Source organism: Dendrobates tinctorius, unplaced genomic scaffold (genome assembly GCF_039654945.1).
Source record: "Dendrobates tinctorius isolate UK_male_01 unplaced genomic scaffold, ASM3965494v1 ptg000116l, whole genome shotgun sequence".
In the NCBI taxonomy this organism is placed as follows: Eukaryota; Metazoa; Chordata; class Amphibia; order Anura; family Dendrobatidae; genus Dendrobates; species Dendrobates tinctorius.
In genome coordinates, this window is record NW_027361784.1 from 10602739 (window position 1) to 10622336 (window position 19598).

Sequence of the window (19598 nt, forward strand, 5' to 3'; positions counted from 1 at the left end):
TGGGTATATGGGCATGGGACTATGGGATGGAGGATATGTATGATGGGTATATTGGCATGGGACTATGAGATGAAGGATGTGTGATGGGTATATGGGCATGGGACTATGGGATGGAGGATATGTATGATGGGTATATGGGCACGGGACTATGGGATGGCGGATATGTATGATGGGTATATGGGCACGGGACTATGGGATGGAGGATATGTATGATGGGTATATGGGCATGGGACTAAGAGATGAAGGATGTGTGATGGGTATATGGGCACTCGACTATGGGATGACGAATATGTATGATGGGTATATGGGCATGGGACTATGGGATGGAGGATGTGTGATGGGTATATGGGCATGGGACTATGGGATGGAGGATGTGTGATGGGTATATGGGCACTCGACTATGGGATGGAGGGTATGTATGATGGGTATATGGGCACGGGCCTATGGGATGGAGGATATGTATGATGGGTATATGGGCACGGGCCTATGGGATCGTGGATATGTATGATGGGTATATGGGCACGGGACTATGGGATGGAGGATAATTATAATTTGCTATAACTAAACACAGTTAGTTACTATGCCCTGGCAGCGCAAGGCTCTTCAGCTAGTTCATTATAATTTTATATCCTCTCTCCAACTCCCCACCCCAATTAATTATACTTTCATGTCCTCACTCCCACCCCCAATTCATTATAATTTCATATCTCCTCCCCTACAACCCACTTCCAGTTAATTACATTTAAAATAAAAATAATTAAAAAAAATCACTTACCTCTCCAATCAGCCACGGCCAGAGGGTACGTGCTAAGTTATGTGGTTGGCGCAATGAACTCTTGGCACTGGCTGAGTCATAGTACTGGGAAGGAAGCTGAAGATGACTTCTTATAGCTATGCTGCAATTTTCTTCCTCGATGATGTATGCCGAAGATCGTGGTGAGAAAAATACCATAATGAGGGCAATCTTGCCAAGGCTGCCATCATTATAATCAGATTCTGCATAAGATCATGTAGCTGATAATTGAGTTCCTTAATGTAAGGTTTGACATGTCTCCAAGGTGCAAATATAATTTTCTGTTTGCTGTTGACTTGTCTTGTGAACGTCATTCTAGATCTAGACATGTGACGATATTCCTGCATCGTCAGATAACATCTCTTATTTTTCAGCTGGACATACACCTGTATAGATTTGTGGCAACTTGTTAAAAGCAAGTACACGGGACGAAATTTCAACGTGCTCTATATCAATTTACAGTCATTCCAAGATTATTTTATAGACGTCCTCTACATTGGGCAGACAGTAACTACAAGTGACACAAATGGTAAGTCAGCGCAGAAGTCACATGCACTAATGTCAAATTATTAGCTGCCTCAGAGGTCAAGTAAAAAGGATTGTTAACAGAGTTTGTCCCATCAATGTATATGTAAAGTGAATCTATCACCAAGTTTTTCATCTCCTAACCTAACAGAAGGATAATGTAGATGTCACGATGACCCGTCCTGTGTGACGCGACCCGCAGGCCGGTAACTGAAACTACAAGACGCGGCACGTGATACTGTCCTGTGTGATACGGCCAGCCGGCCGGTACTACAACAACAAGACACGGAGAAAGGGGAAACAGTTACAACGGTGGGCCCTACGATAGGGAAAGGGGGCGTGGAGACCTCCTGCACTCCCCTGAGTCAGTGTCTCTAACGCTCCTAACGTTCCCTATGCCGGTTCCGCACCGGGCGCCGATCAGGAAACTGTCGCCCTAGCACACCCTACACCTATCCCTTGCTAGGGAGCTGGGTGGCGCAGGCACTGGCCCCACCGCAGTACTAATACACACTAAGGAAAAACACAAACAGGGAAACACACTTAGCTTTACTCTGTTGCTCTTGCTCCTGGCAACAGAGTCCACCACCAGAATGCAGCTTTCCTCCTGAATAGCTGCCACCAAGCTCTGTCAGAGCTACAAGGAAATCCCCTCTGACTCCTTCCACACCAGGGCTAAGACAGTGCTGCAAGGAATGCTCTCCAGCTCCTTCCTCCACCAAGGATGGTTGAAATGAACACTATCACCAACACTGATTGCAACACCTGTGACTCTTTTATAGCAGAGCCAGAGCAATCACATCTGCATTATAATCATGTGCACTTAACTAAAGAAACCAGAGTGCAATGACGCTCCCCACCATCGGGGGCAAACTTAGAACGAAAGACACCACAGTGCAATAATCCTAATGGCCACCGGGGGCAAAAACCAAACTTAAGCACAGCTTAAGAAAAAAAGAGATTACCTGTGCTTTTTATCAGTCATGATCCAGCATGGATCATGACAGTAGAGCTGAGGCCATGATTCTGATGATGTGTCACTTACTAGGCTGCTTGCTGTAGTTTTGATAAAATCACTGTTTTTTCAGCAGGAGATTGTCAGTAGAAGACTATTAAACCTGCTCCCATGAAGTCCTCCATATTCATGATCTCTGTATAACTATGCCCCCATCACTAATTGATAGCTTTCTGCCTATGCACAGTGTATACAGACAATGGCCAGGCATTGGTGTGGGCTGATCTCAGATTAGGTGGCAAAAACAATGTGACTGATTTCTCTTAAGGAGTAAAAAAAAGCATTAACCCCTTCACGACCTTTGACGCCACGTAGGCGTCATGAAAAGTCGTGCCAGAACGACCCATGACGCCTATGTGGTGTCATGACTTTAAAGCCCCCCTGCGGGTCGGGTGACCTAGGTCACTGAAAGGTCACCCGACCCGCAGATACAGGGGGCTTTGTTCTTCGCCACAGGGGGCGTGGCTTCGCCCCCACGTGGCTACGATCGCTCTGATTGGCTGTTAAAAGTGAAACAGCCAATCAGAGCGATAGTAATATTTCATCAATGAAAATTGATGAAATATTACAATCCAGCCATGGCCGATGCTGCTGTAGCATCGGACATGGCTGGAGACACCGATTCCACCCCCCCACCGGCGATCGCCCCCCCGCAACTGAATGACAGCGGCGATCTGCCGCCGCTGTCATGATCTGCCCCCCTCCCTTCCCTTCGCTCCCCGCCAGCTTCCGATCCCCCCCTCACCCCATCTCACCTCCCCCGGCACCTTCTAAGTCCCCCCGTCGCTCCCGGTGTCCGGCGGGTCCGGTTCATGGGCGCCGTCATCTTAGAAAATGGCGGGCGCATGCGCAGTGCGCCCGCCCGAATCTGCAGGCTGCAGATTCAATTCTTTCATTTTGATCACTCTCACAGTGATCAAAATGAAAGAAAAAGTAAATAAACCCCCCGATTATCACCCCCATAGGTAGGCACCACTAATAAAATAAAGAAAATATTTTTATTTTTATTTTTCCATTAGGGTTAGGGTTAGGGTTGAAAAGAGGGTTAGGGTTGAAAAGAGGGTTAGGGTTAGGGTTGGAAAGAGGGTTAGGGTTGGAAAGAGGGTTAGGGTTAGGGTTGGAAAGAGGGTTAGGGTTGGAAAGAGGGTTAGGTTTAGGGTTGGAAAGAGGGTTAGGGTTAGGGTTGGAAAGAGGGTTAGGGTTGGAAAGAGGGTTAGGGTTGGAAAGAGGGTTAGGGTTGGAAAGAGCGTTAGGGTTGGAAAGAGGGTTAGGGTTAGGATTGGAAAGAGGGTTAGGGTTGGAAAGAGGGTTAGGGTTAGGGTTGGAATTAGGGTTAGCGTTGGAATTAGGGTTAGGCTTGTGGTTAGGGATGTGTTAGGGTTAGGGCTGTGGTTAGGGGTGTGTTGGGGTTAGGGTTGGAGTTAGAATTGAGGGGTTTCCACTGTTTAGGCACATCAGGGGGTCGCCAAACGCGACATGGTGCAACCATTGATTCCAGCCAATTTTGCGTTCAAAAAGTCAAACGGTGCTCCCTCCCTTCCAAGCCCTGACGTGTGCCCAAACAGTGGTTTACCCCAACATATGAGGTATCAGCGTACTTAGGAAAAATTGCACAACAACTTTTGGGGACTAATTTCTCGTGTTACCCTTGGGAAAATAAAAAATTGGGGGCTAAAAAATGATTTTTGTGGAAAAAAATGATTTTTTCATTTTCACGTCTCTGCATTATAAACTTCTGTGAAGCACTTGGGGGTTCAAGGTGCTCACCACACATCTAGATAAGTTCCTTGGGGGGTCTAGTTTCCAAAATGGGGTCACTTGTGGGGGGTTTCTACTGTTTAGGCACACAGGGGCTCAGCAAATGTAACATGACGCCCGCAGACCATTCCATCAAAGTCAGCATTTCAAAATGTCACTACTTCCCTGCTGAGCCCCAACGTGTGCCCAAACAGTGGTTCCCCCCCACATATGGGGTACCAGCGTACTCAGGACAAACTGGACAACAACTTTTGGGGTCCAATTTATCCTAGTACCCTTGTGAAAATAAAAAATTGCCAACTAAAAAAAATTTTTTTAGGGAAAAAAAAAGATTTTTTATTTTCACTGCTCTGCATTATAAACTTCTGTGAATCACCTGGGGGTTCAAAGTGCTCACTATGCATCTAGATAAGTTCCTTAGGGGGTCTAGTTACCAAAATGGGGTCATTTGTGGGGGAGCTCCAAAGTTTAGGCACACAGGGGCTCTCCAAACACGACATGGTGTCCGCTAACGATTGAAGCTAATTTTCATTTAAAAAAGTCAAATGGCGCTCATTCCCTTCTGCGCCCTGCCGTGCACCCAAACAGTGCCCCCCCCCCCCACATATGGGGTACCAGCGTACTCAGGACAATCTGGACAACAACTTTTTTGGTTCAATTTCTCCTGTTACCCTTGTGAAAATAAAAAATAGCGTGCTAAAAAATCATTTTTGAGGAAAAAAAATGATTTTTTATTTTCACTGCTCTATGTTATAAACTTTTGTGAAGCACTTGGGGGTTAAAAGTGCTCACTACACATCTAGATAAGTTCCTTAAGGGGTCTAGGTTCCAAAATTGTGTCACTTGTGGGGGAGCTCCAATGTTTAGGTACACAGGGGCTCTCCAAACGCGACATGGTGTCCGATAACGATTGGAGCTAATTTTCCATTCAAAAAGTCAAATGGCGCTCCTTCCCTTCCGGGCCCTGCCGTGCACCCAAACAGTGGTTTATGACCACATATGAGGTATCGGTGTACTCAGGAGAAAATGCCCAACAAATTTTAGGATCCATTTTATCCTGTTTCCCATGTGAAAATGAAAAAACTGAGGCTAAAAGATAATTTTTGTGAAAAAAAGTACTTTTTTTTTTTTTACGGATCAATTTGAGAAGCACTTGGGGGTTCAAAGTGATCACTATGCATCTAGATAAGTTCCTTGGGGGGTCTAGTTTCCAAAATGGGGTCACTTGTGGGGGAGCTCCAGTGTTTAGGCACACAGCGACTCTCCAAACGCGACATGGCAAGCGCTAAATATTCCAGCATATTTTCCATTCAAAAAGTCAAATGGCGCTCCTTCCCTTCTGAGCCCTGCCGTGCGCCCAAACAGTGGTTTTTGACCACATATGAGGTATCGGTGTACTCAGGGGAAATTGCCCAACAAATTTTAGGATCCATTTTATCCTGTTGCTCATGTGAAAAATGAAAAAATTGATGCTGAAAGAAAATTTTTGTTGGAAAAATTAAAATGTCCTTTTTTTCCTTCCATGTTGCTTTAGTTCCTGTGAAACACCTAAAGGGTTAATAATCTTCTTGAATGTAGTTTTGAGTAGCTTGAGGGGTGCAGTTTTTAGAATGGTGTCACTTTTGGTATTTTCTACCATATAGACCCCTCAAAGTAACTACAAATGTGAGGTGGTTCCTAAAAAAAATGGTTTTGTAAATTTTGTTGTAAAAATGAGAAATCGCTGGTCAACTTTTAACCCTTATAACTTCCTAACAAAAAAATATTTTGCTTCCAAAATTGTGCTGATGTAAAGTAGACATGTGGGAAATGTTATTTAGTAACTATTTTGTGTCACATAACTCTCTAGTTTAACAGAATAAAAATTCAAAATTTGAAAATTGCGAAATTTTCACAATTTTCGCCAAATTTCTGATTTTTTCACAAATAAACGCAAAAATTATCGATCTAAATTTACCACTAACATGAAGCCCAATATGTCACGAAAAAACAATCTCAGAATCGCTAGGATGCGTTGAAGCGTTCCAGAGTTATTACCTCATAAAGGGACACTGGTCAGAATTGCAAAAAATGGCCAGGTCATTAAGGTCAAAATAGGCTGGGTCATGAAGGGGTTAAAGGCAATCTGTCAGCAGATTTTTGCCATGTAGTCTGATTGCAACATGAGGTAGGGGCTGAGACACAGATTTCAGGGATGTGTCACTTATAAGGCTGTGTGTTGTAGTTTCTATACAATTAATGTTTTATCAGCAGGAGATTATCACTGCCTGGAATACAGCTCCCATGAACCCTGGTCTGACCACGCCCCCTCCTCTGATAAGCAGCTTACTGTCAATAAACAATGTACATAAAAAGCTGTGGTGTGGACGTGGTCAGTTTTCTGAGCTATGCTACATCTAAAAATTCTGTTTGTGTCACAACTGCTGCACCCAGTAAACTAAGTGAAACATCGTTGGGATCAGGGTCCCTTTTTCTACATCATTCTGCTCTTAGATCAGATAGTAAAAATCTGGTGACAGATTCCCTTTAAGTATTGCAAAAAAAAAAACTAATTAAGATGTGATTTTATCACATTTGTGAAATATGCTTCTTAAAGAGTTGTCTCAACAGATTAGTTTTTACTTTTTTTTTAAAACTAAGACGCCCTATGAACAGTTCACTGGTCAACACAAAAAAATCATCAGCAAAGGTAATATGTCTGATTTATGGAGTTTGATGCGTTGATTCCAAAAATATGCTTAATTTTTCTCTATCACATAAAGTTTCTGAGATAGAAGTATTTTTGTTATTACATTATTTCTGCATTTTTAATGTATGTGGTTTTTCCTATGTTATTCCCATTTCTTGCTTGTCTTACTTAATTGTTTTCTTACAGGGACAACATCAGTAAAAGTTTTAGTGAGTGTTATGGGAAGGAGTATTGACAGTGCAGGCAACCAATGACTGCTTCTCGGAAAGTCACATGTTATGGGGAGGAGCTAAATGTTATGAGGCGGTAAGATTTGAGTCAGTCAGAAAAGGATGGTGATGGATCTGAGGCCTGCCACAGGGAGATAGAAGGGAAGGCAGTGGACAGCCATTGTGAGAGGATTTTCACTGCATTTCTGGGAGGGCAAGTCACCTCAGAGGGAAGAAAACAGCTCAGCCACTGAGGTGGAACTGAGTGAGGGTCTCCACCGAGCGAGAACCTGAAAGCAGCCAATATCACACTGAGAAACTGCCTGTCTGCAAATGGTCATCTGTAAGGCCTCTTTCACAGTTCAGTTTTTTGCATCAGTTCAAATCCGCCAAAAAGTCAGACAAGCGGATCCGTTCTTAACTGATGTGAACGGATGGCACAGGATCCGTTTTCAGACGGATCCTGAAAATGAGGAAATTTAAAGGAAACGCTGGGAGAGAGAGAGATTTTTTTTTTGTCCGGCACCCAGAAAGAATTTCGGGTTAAAATAGTGTCTGGAGGATCCGCCAGAGAAAAAAACGTTACAAGCTCCGTTTTGAAATCTTTGAGGATGGTGACGGACAGCAACTTTTGGCGGATCCGTAAAAAAAACGGATGCAACGGACGGCAATCCGTCACAATCCGCCAATAATGAAAGTCAATGGGGAAAAAAACGGATCCTCAAAAAAAATTGAGGATCCATTTTTTTTCAAAACCTGGCGAATTGTGACTGATTGTAAAAAACTGAAGTGTGAAAGAGGCCTTAGGAATAGGCTGACCCGTTTACCTCACAACTGTATATAGTTATCTACCACATTACCTCCAGTAACATCAGTTCTAAATATCTGCTGCCTCTGTCATCTCTGGGGAAATATCTACAGATAGTCGGTCAGCTCATAGGATTTTTTTTTTTTAGTTTGTCACCACCACTGAACTGAACTAACTCCTGTTTGATCTGATTTAAAGGAGAAAAATGCCCCGACAGTGTATCAATCATCCGAACAGATTCTGCTACAGTATGTGTGTGGTTCTTTTACACCAAAAGGCCAAGTACGTTCAATCACTCATGATAGTAAACAGATGTACCAGATGGACTTTAAGTGTCCACTTGGTGATCAAGACAAAAGCTGGGCCCCTCATGTGATATGCTCAATGTGTTCAAATGGTCTTCGTGACTGGTTGAATATGAGGAAAGTGGCTATGCCATTTGGTGTTCCCATGATTTGGAGAGAACCCAAAAATGTTGTTTCGTCAAACTGAAGGGCTTTCCTACAAAGAACAAACATGAGATTAATTACCCTGAACTTGAATCTGCGATTAGGCCAGTTCCACAGGATTGTACCTTGCCAGTTCCTGTACCACTGTTGTCTGGATTGGATGAAAATGAAGTAGAATATGAAGACTATGGAGGTGAAGATACTGGCGAAGACATGAAGACCTCAAGTCAAGTTGAGTATGTACCTGATGGAGCAGCCGAGCAGCCGGAATGCTTTACTCAACATGATTTAAATGATCTCGTCAGAAACCTTTCATTGTCAAAAAATAAAAGCTGAACTTCTTGCATCTAGCTGTAAACAGAAGAATCTTCTTCATGATGATGTCAAAGTGTGTTATTACCGAAACAGAAGTAACAGTTTAACACCATTTTTCCCAGTTGATGGCCCAATGGTGTCCTGTAACAATGTGAATGGCCTCTTTGAAGAACTGAATCAAGAGTATTTTGTTTCAGATTGGCGAGTGTTTATTGACTCATCCCAGGGAAGTTTGAAAGCAGTGCTGCTTCACAATGGAAATATGAAACCATCAATCCCTCTTTCTCACTTATGTCATCTAAAGGAAAGTTATGAAAATCTGTCAGTTGCTTTGGATGCTGTACAATATAAGCATCATCAATGGACTGTGGAGGTTTCAAAGTGATTGGTCTGCTAATGAGAATGCAAGGAGGTTTCACAAAATATTGTTGCTTCTTGTGTTTATGAGACAGTAGAAATACAGTATTATATTCGTCGTGATTGGGGACAGAGAAACATCTATGCTCCAGGTAGAGAAAATTTTCAGCATAATCCTTTAGTTGCTCCAACAAAAATCTTTCTTCCTCCACTACATATAAAGTTGGGATTTATTAAAAATATTGTGAAAGCCATGACAAAGACAAATTCACAAGGATTCCAGTACATTTCACAGGAATTCTCCAGCATTTCACCAGCAAAATTGAAGGAAGGGGTATTTGTTGGTCCTCAAATCAGAGAGCTTATGAGAGATGATGTGTTTGAAGGAATGATGGAGATCTTGGAAAAGCTTCATGTGGGTCTATAAAAACTTCTTAAGAAAACAAAAATCTCCAGAATATATTGAAGGTGTCGAGGAACTGCAAAATACATACCAGTGTCTTGGATGTCGCATGTCTCTGAAAATGCACTTTTTGCATTCACATTTAGATTTCTTCCCTCAAAATCTTGGGGATGTAAGCGATGAAGAAGGCAAGCGGTTTCACCAAGATATTAACGTAATGGAACACCGCTACCAGGGTTTTTGGAATGACTCAATGATGGCAGATTACTGTTGGATGTTATATAGGGGCAACCCTGAAAAATCGTATCAACGACAGTCTAATGTCAAGCACTTTTAATTTCTGCTCATATTTTGGTTTCTATTTTTCATGTGAAATTATTATTTTTCAATAAAAACTGTTTTGTAAGGTGAAGCATTTTTTTCTGATATGTAGATTACTGTTTTCTTAATGTTGCCAGTATATTTCTTATACCTTATAATAATGATGCTGCTCCATGGAAACTATACGTGCTAGAGAAAAACTGTATACATTTTTGAAATCAGGGCAAAAAGATGATTCAGAAAAATACAGTCACCTGCGATGATTACAAAAAAGTATTTTTTGTAGACCTGCGCGTGCGTATCTTTGGTTTCTGATCACGCAAGATCAGCTGACAGCAGCCTCTCCTGGGGAAATGAAGTATTACATAGTGCCAATCAAATTAGTAGGACTCCCAGATAATACATGACTGATGTATTCACAGGTATGTGGGATGCAGTGACGAGACGGGAGACGGAATGAACTGAAGATGTAACTTTTTATATACATATATAGATGCCTATAGGGGCTATCTTGAGCAACCAAACAAGCTAACAATGGTTATCCTCACAGGGAATGAAACAATAATACACCAATAACGCGAACACGACTAACCCGGCAAAGACCGGTAACTATAGGGCTGCGCTATGGCCGACTACGGGTACAGGGTTTTAACTACAACGTGTCACTTGTCCTCTCTGGCGTCTGTAGCGTGGTGGCCGGCGATGCTTCGGCGTCTCAGCCGCTGGGCCCAGCCGACGAAGATCTGGCGGATGCTTCGGGCGTTCCTACGCCCAGGCAAGGTGGGGGCACAGCAGGCTCCTGAAGAGCTCCTCTGCATGGTGCCTCCCGTCGGGGGCGATATGGTGTTGCCCGGGGATCGGGAGGTGTAGGCCGCAGCCACAGGCTGGGGACAGGCTGCGGCGGCCGCCGGTTGTGGCAGACAGGCCGCAGCCGCGGGCTGCAGTAAAGCGACGGTACCCGCAGGTGGCAGCGGACAGGCCGCAGCCACGGGCTGGAGTGAGGCGACGGTACCCGCGGGTGGCAGCTGACAGGCCACAACTCCGGACTGGAGTTGGGCGGCGGCAGCCACAGGTAGCAGCGGACAGGCCGCAGCCGCGAGCTGGAGTGGAGTGGTGGCGGCTGCAGGCAGCAGCGGACAGGCCACAACTGCGGGCTGGAGAGAAGTGGTGGCTGCCGCTAGGGGTGCGGATGGACGGTTGGTGTCTTCCTGCTGGACGGCTCAGTGCCGCCTCCCCTCTGCCTGCGGTGAGTCTCCCTGCAGTCTCTCTGGTCGCTGCTTTTCCCGCTCTGCTCTGGCGCTTTCTAGCTCCCTTCCGCCTTCTCTCTTGCTCCGTCGACTCCCCGCTACTGGCGTCCTCAGCCCTTTTTATACTGGCTCTGCCCCCAGCCTTTCTGGAACTCTCTGTGTACTGTCCCCTAATTATATCCCCCGGAAACAGTCCCCCTAGGAACCTTGGTGACAGCCCCCTTGGTTCCGGCCCGGGCACACAGCGGAGACTGCTCCTCCTACACACTGACCAGATTCTCATTATTACCCTTGCAAGCATTGTCCAATCTATAGTGTTAATCGTTCGATCTGTATCACGTGGATCACTGTTTACGTTGCTAATGATAATCATCATATTGTGCGTGGGACGATTGTATTTCTCTGCAGATCTGACCATTTTTCAATTATTTTATATTTTGCAGTTTACAGGAGGAGATCTGCCTTATCACAAAGTGGAAAGTTTATAGATTACATCAACGTGGCTAAATCAGATGGCGCATCTAAAACTCAGTATACCATCACTGTCAACCCAATTAATTGCGCCTACAATTTTCCACTCTTTGCTGCTGGATTTGCAGAGGTGGGTGATGGATTGTGAGTGAGTAGCATAAAGAATATTATATATTAGGCCGGGGTCACACTTGCGTGTGTAATGCGAGAAACTCGCCTCATAATTCAGGACCGGAGTGTGCGGCTGCATGTAAAGTATGTCTATGCAGTCACACACTCTGGTCCCGAGTGCCGGTGGCAGTACCGGGTACTGAGGCGAGTTTCTCGCATTACACACGCAAGTGTGACCCCGGCCTAAATCTCTAAGTACAGAAAAGTGATTCAGGAGGCTTATTACATTTGTGGTACATAAATATGGTAACACTAAGGCCTCTTTCACACTTCAGTTTTTTACAATCAGTTACAATCTCTCTCTCTCTCTCTCTCTCCTTTCCCAGCCAGCGGTTCCTTTAAATTTCCTCATTTTCAGGATCCGTCTGAAAACGGATCCTGTGCCATCCGTTAACATCAGTTGAGAACGGATCCGCTTGTCTGCCTTTTTGGCGGATTTGAACTGATGCAAAAAACTGAAGTGTGAAAGAGGCCTTAGATGAGAGGAGCCTGGACCACGTGGTCATCCACAGGGTGGGTCCGCTCCCTAGTGGTAGGTTCCTCAACCGTTTCCTATACTTCCTAGAAAAACAGACAATTATTCTGATTAGAGTTTGGTAAGAGTGGCATCTCCATCTTCTCTACTCTGACAGTCCATGAAAATCTCATACAGTTATGGCCAAAAGTATTGACACCCCTGCAATTCTGTCAGATAATACTCAGTTTCTTCCTGAAAATGATTGCAAACACAAATTCTTTGGTATTATTATCTTCATTTAATTTGTCTTAAATGAAAAAACACAAAAAGAATTGTCCTAAAGCCAAATTGGATATAATTCCACACCAAACATAAAAAAGAGGGTGGACAAAAGTATTGGCACTGTTCGAAAAATCATGTGATGCTTCTCTAATTTGTGTAATTAACAGCACCTGTAACTTACCTGTGGCACCTAACAGGTGTTGGCAATAACTAAATCACACTTGCAGCCAGTTGACGTGGATTAAAGTTGACTCAACCTCTGTCCTGTGTCCTTGTGTGTACCACATTGAGCATGGAGAAAAGAAAGAAGACCAAAGAACTGTCTGAGGACTTGAGAAACCAAATTGTGAGGAAGCATGAGCAATCTCAAGGCTACAAGTCCATCTCCAAAGACCTGAATGTCCCGGTGTCTACCGTGCGCAGTGTCATCAAGAAGTTTAAAGCCCATGGCACTGTGGCTAACCTCCCTAGATGTGGACGGAAAAGAAAAATTGACAAGAAATTTCAAAGCAAGATTGTGCGGATGTTGGATAAAGAACCTCGACTACCATCCAAACAAGTTCAAGCTGCCCTGCAGTCCGAGGGTACAACAGTGTCAACCCGTACTATCCGTCGGCGTCTGAATGAAAAGGGACTGTATGGTAGGAGACCCAGGAAGACCCCACTTCTTAACCAAAAAAGCCAGGCTGGAGTTTGCCAAAACTTACCTGAAAAAGCCTAAAACGTTTTGGAAGAATGTTCTCTGGTCAGATGAGACAACAGTAGAGCTTTTTGGGCAAAGGCATCAACATAGAGATTACAGGAGAAAAAAAGAGGCATTCAAAGAAAAGAACATGGTCCCTACAGTCAAACATGGCGGAGGTTCCCTGATGTTTTGGGGTTGCTTTGCTGCCTCTGGCACTGGTCTGCTTGACCGTGTGCATGGCATTATGAAGTCTGAAGACTACCAACAAATTTTACAGCATAATGTAGGGCCCAGTGTGAGAAAGCTGGGTCTCCCTCAGAGGTCATGGGTCTTCCAGCAGGACAATGACCCAAAACACACTTCAAAAAGCACTAGAAAATGGTTTGAGAGAAAGCACTGGAGACTTCTAAGGTGGCTAGCAATGAGTCCAGACCTGAATCCCATAGAACACCTGTGGAGAGATCTAAAAATAGCAGTCTGGAGAAGGCACCCTTCTAATATCAGGGACCTGGAGCAGTTTGCCAAAGAAGAATGGTCTAAAATTCCAGCAGAGCATTGTAAGAAACTCATTGATGGCTACCGGAAGCGGTTGGTTGCAGTTATTTTGGCTAAAGGTTGTGCAACCAAGTATTAGGCTGAGGGTGCCAATACTTTTGTCTGGCCCATTTTTGGAGTTTTGTGTGAAATGATCAATGCTTTGCTTTTTGCTTCATTCTCTTTTGTGTTTTTTCATTTAAGACAAATTAAATGAAGATAATAATACCAAAGAATTTGTGTTTGCAATCATTTTCAGGAAGAAACTGAGTATTATCTGACAGAATTGCAGGGGTGTCAATACTTTTGGCCACAACTGTATATAGAAAAGATGGCAGACAGCACTTGCAGGATCCGAGAGATGCACGCTCACCGTCCAAAGACCCAATTGGACAACAGGAATCCCAAAAAAATGAAGAGGAGCAGCATCCAGTCCAGGTGAAAAATGTGTAAGTTTATTCAGCCATGAAGAAATACGACGTTTCGACCAGCAAATGGTCTTTTTCAAGCATGAAAAAGGCTAAATAAACTTACACATTTTTCACCTGGACTGGATGCTGCTCCTCTTCATTTTTTTGGGAGTCCGTGAAAATCTGTCCGCACTCGTGTTATTGAGGGCAGTCTAATTTTTCTTCATGGACCAATCTCGCATTGCAGATTTTGATCTGATACCCGGTCCAGGGAAAAAGTTGGCCTCATTGTATGTCATAGGTACAAGTACTATCCATTAAAACCATGGATAGGACTCGTCCAAAAAAAATTGGTTGCGTGCATGAGAATTTGACATGTATTAAGGTCAGGTGCAGAGATGATATGGATCCCTTGAGTAAACCCTAATCGTGAAGTATAACACGATCTGCTACCTACCTGGCTATAAAGTGTTAAATACATCAGTTTTGCAAAAAAATGTATCAACTAAATACCCTGTTTTGATATCATCTTTTTACTAGCACTTACTGTTTACTGTTACTTTTCACGACAGAGTATTTTTATATGTTTGTTTTACTGTGTTTCAAAAAACATAAAAAGCAGTGTTGGGATACTACATTTTCAGACTCAGCCCTAGCGTCCAGAAACACACTTAGGAGGGTCAAATGGGAACCAATTGCACCATGTTACATTATCAGTACAATGCTATTTGCAGTGTCTGACTGGGGGGCTAAAGGCCCACAAGTAACACATTGACTCTGGGAGCCCACTATTCAGCTACATGTGAATATTGTCATGATCCAGGCCGGGGTTTGTTTTTTGTTATTCTCTCCCCGGTCTGGTCATGCAGGGGTTAACTTTCTCTGCCTCGTTTTAGGATCTATTTAGCCAGCGTCGGACTGGAACACCTTGGGCCCACCAGAGAAAATCATTCTTAGGGCCCACTATGTAGCTACATAGAAATAAATACAAGACCACCAATTGTGCGATAAAACACGCTAATATCCGGGTATAATATAAGGTAGTACATGTCTTAATTATGTAGCAGGAGTTGGGGTAGCCTCCCTCACAGAATATAATGCAGCCCCCTCATAGAATATAATGCAGCCATCTCATAGGGTATAATGCCGCCCCCCTCATTGGGTATAATGCCGCCCCCCTCATAGGGTATAATGCGATAGATAGATAGATAGATAGATAGATAGATAGATAGATAGATAGGAGATAAATATAGATAGATATAGAGATATAAAAAAACAAACCACAATACTCACCTCTCCTCCTCGCTCCCACGCTGATTCCAACGGCGGCTCTGCGTCAGTGTCAAGAGCTGCCAGGAGCTGCGCTGCCGTCTGCCAGACACACAGCGGGTGCACGATGAAGTGACGTCATCGCGCATTGGCTTTGAGTCAGAAGCAGAGGGGACTGATGGGAGAGAGAGCGTCATCTGACGCTCTCTCTTCCAATATAATTGAGGGCAGCGCCGGCTCTGACTTACTGCCGTATAGTGGCTGCCTGGGCTGGGGGCCCCTTGTGGAGCGGGGGGCCCTGGTGGGCAATGTTAGCCACTAAAATGAAATGATATTCACCTCTTTCCACGCCCATGTGGGTGTGGGAAGCAGTGAATATTAATTTCTCTTTAGCAGCAGGGACAGGGGCTCCTGCCTCCTGTCACCCGCTGCTGCTCCGCTGGCACAGGGCCCCCATAGCAGCTGTGTGGTGTGCTGTTATTAGCAACACGCCACTGGCTGGGGGCCCCTGGAGCAGCGGGGACCCTAGGCAATTGCTAGCCCTTTATGCCAGCAGGTGCCAGGGCCCACCGGATGCCAGGGTCCACCGGAGAATCCTCCGGTGGGCCAGTCCGATCCTGTATTTGGCTATCTCAGTCCCCTGCTGCCTTCAGGCAGCGTCAGATATAGTTCCTGCCCCCCCAGCTTCAGCGGTTGACTCCGTTTCACCCTGATTTGTCCGCTACCCATTTACCTAGTACCCGTACCTGCCCACTCCTGTGACCCCCGCTCGTCTTAGTGTTTTCTCCCCATGCTGTGACCCTTTGGTATTTGACCCGGCTTGTCCTCTTACCTGTTTTACTGTCTCCTGTCTCTGGCATCTTTCTTCCCGACCGGCTCTGACTTCTGGCTGGCTTCTGACCACATGTATTGCTGTTTCCCCTGGTACTGCGTTTCCTGTTTGTTGCTGACCCGACCTGTCTGACTACTCTGCCGCCACCTAGTGGTGACCTGCGCTGCTGGACTGTGGTGCTGCGCTGTGAGTGCAATCTTCCCCTCACCAGCACCCCTTGGTGAAGATTGCGCGATACTGCGCTGCGGCAGTATTATGAATATTAATCAGTCTCATTCACAAATTTACCTATGCCTCTGTGTTATAATTAACTAGGTTGAATGAATGATGAGATAGTGGCTTAGTCTGTACATAGAGAATTAAATATATTGTGCCGATTCTGCAGAGAGGCCCACCGGGAAATTCACCTGCTCCTCTGTGGGCCAGTCCGAGCCTGGATATGTGTCTGCCTCCATACAGCCATCCGGCTTTGCACTGACGGCGAGAATAAACTGTACCGCAAGAATGAATGACAGGCTGGTGGTTATCTGATACCAATACCTATCAATACTTACTATGTTTTTTTTATACAGGACATTCTCAATACTTCAGATTCAGCAATCTATACCACACCATCCTGGCCCCAAGATACAAAGATCCAGATAAATCGAACCAAGACAGCATCTCCGCCCATTGGAGGAACATTCAGCATACGTGCTTATGGAAGAGAAACAAGTGGTAGGGTTACATTTCAAGCATCATCTAGCTGAACTTATCTTCTCCCTGATCAAGTTTTTATGACAACAGGAATGTCTTCACGGTCAATATTTTCCCATGAAAATCAGTTAATTGCAAACAGTGCTTTATTTTAACATTGAGTAGTCCTATTGGGACATCCCCCTTGAAAATGTCTCATCAGAAGCAACCCCACCCAGAGTGTAGGTGATGAGCTGATCACCCCATGTACCCACCCCCACTATGCTGTTCACGTGTCCTAATGGGACAAATGAACAGGATTTGTTCCTTTTCAAGGTGAACTGATAAACAGTAAGTAAGTAATAATTGTCCGACAGGGGGCAGGTTTACATTACAGGACCCTCAAGTTGTGCCCCTTCAGCTTGGAGTACTAGGTCCACCTTGGGGTGCAAACCCCCTAAGGCTGCCCTTATAACCAATAAACCGATGTTTGCATGATATTATTATATGTATACTCTGTCTATAATCCTCTTTTTTGGTCATCCTACAGATCTCAGTGTAGACATCTCAAGCACCGATTTGAAATGTGCCTTAGAGACCATTCCAGAGATGGGACAAGTTTCCATTACTTCAAGATATGGGAGCTGCAGAGGATACGATATGCAGATCAAATTCTTAACAGCTACAGGATACCAACCCCTCTTACAGGTACACATGTTTATTATCTATCCATCTTAGGAGCTCATCCTACCAGGTTATGGATCTTAGATCTGCTTGATCAATAGTGAAGGGTGTAGATGTATTGTTTTGCCAAGTACTTAAAAACCTTGGATACGGCTTTAACGAAGACAATTAATTTTATTACAATAATTAAATGATTACAGAAAACAGGAAATAGTGTGATATTGCGTACACATTTGCATAACATAAATCACAAAGGTAAAGTACTTACATAGCACACTACATAAGCAAAACTCCACCAGCAATAGTGACATCATCTGTCCAGAAACATCAACCATGAGAAGTGAAACGGCGAAGACAGAAATTCCTGGGATCCACACTGTGGTGTCACGGGGGTCCACTCCACAGGTTAACAGGGTTTCTGTCTTAGCTGCAGTCTTCCCCAGCTTATGTATTGTTTAGAAACAACAATGCTTGCGTAACCAATTGTTACACAAACTCTATCAAATTCTATTTGTCCAGTATAGTATCTCTCTTCTTAGTGGCCAGCTCTTCAGATGTTAATCTACACTGGACAAATACATCACCGGATATGACATGCCAAAGACATTCCAGGTTCCGGATGTTCTACCAAACTATAAACATGACATTTCTAACCAAACCTTAATAGCGAAATGATGCAGCAGTTAAACATACATTTTACCACTGAAGAATATAAACATACACTGTTGTCACCAAACAGTGATAAAAGAACTATGTGAAAATTGGGTAATACTTACAAACAAGCATGTTCTCATTAGAAACTATTCAGCCCAGGTGTTGGGAAAATTACAGAAAATACAAAGCTAAACTATTAGTGTCTAATATCTTAAAAGGGTCTTTAAAGACAATATGGATTCCCGATGGTCATTAATATCTTAGCACTACAATCCACCCTTGACCATCGGGAAACCATATATCCTCTATATACAATGCCATTTCCCAAAGGAATTGCTTCATCAGATATGACACATTGATATGAGAGGATACAGCAGCATAAGGTCTCTTTCACACTTCAGTTTTTTGTGTCAGTTAAAATCCGCCAAAAAAGGCGGAAAAGCGGATCTGTTCCTAAGTGATGTGAACGGATGCCACTGGATCCGTTTTTTGACGGATCCGCCGAATGTAGAATTTTAAAGGAACCGCTGCCCGGGAAGGAGAGAGAGGGAGAGGGAGAGAGAGAGAGAGGGAGAGGGGGAGAGAGAGAGAGATTTTGTCATCCGCCAGAAAGGATTTCAGGGTTAATTTTGTCCCTGACTTCCTTTCTCCGGGCATGCGCACTGGCAAATGCGGATGCTACACCCAAAAAAACGTTGCAGGGTCCGTCCTGGCATGCCGGCGGACGGAAAAAATTTGGCGGATCCGCAAAAAAAACGGATCCAACGGATGGCCATCCGTCAAGATCCGCCAGTAATGCAACTCAATGGGGAAAAAAACGGATCCGCCCAAAAAAATGGCGGATCCGTTTTTTTCAAAAACTGGTGGATTTTGACTGATGGTCAAAAACGGAAGTGTGAAAGAGGCCTAAGGCAATACAAGCACGGATTATAGCAAAAATTACTCCTAAAACATAGCGTAAATAACCAAAATCGGGCAACCAGGAAAATAACCAATCCCACCATTTACCATTACTTTGCGTGATGTAATCAACGTCATCATGTAACTGGTCTATCTGAGACTGCAAATCCTGGCTATGATCTGACAAGTTACATACCTTCTAACTCTTGACATCTATGATAGTCAATTAATAACAAATATCTATAGTTGCTTTATTCTGTAAGATAGCTTTATGGTAACTTTATATATCTAATAAAATATCTTCTAAGGCTTTACTGGTAGTAGCAATATGGGTTCCCGATGGTCACTAATTTCTTAGCACTACAGCTATCAGGATCATTTTATTTAATTTAGCCTGCTATAACTTATAGTGGCGCTTGGATTGTCAGATGTGACAGAACTGATACTGTACTGTATGTGGCACACTAATTAGACTGGGTCTATATATATACCTAACACACTAGCCTTAGCCAAGGTAGAGTAAGTTGGGTGCGCCCCCACTAGAAATGAGCATCAGGGACCCATACCCCAACAGACCTGCCTAGTTACAGTATAACCCCTACCTACTAAAATCACAACTGCTCCAGATGCTCTAAATCATAAATGACTCTAGGTGGCTCTTGACTCCTGACTTGGCTTCTGACTC

At 44.0% G+C, this 19598-nt stretch overlaps 1 protein-coding gene across 1 annotated transcript in view; it reads left to right on the forward strand.

Moving 5' to 3' along the window:
- Positions 1-19598, forward strand: part of PKHD1L1 (PKHD1 like 1) — a 216907-nt gene that overhangs the window by 52841 nt on the left and 144468 nt on the right. The window contains exons 20-23 of the mRNA XM_073590061.1: positions 1168-1322; positions 11333-11490; positions 16573-16717; positions 17226-17383. Of these exons, the coding sequence (XP_073446162.1) occupies positions 1168-1322; positions 11333-11490; positions 16573-16717; positions 17226-17383 (616 nt within the window). The remainder of the gene's footprint in view (positions 1-1167; positions 1323-11332; positions 11491-16572; positions 16718-17225; positions 17384-19598) is intronic.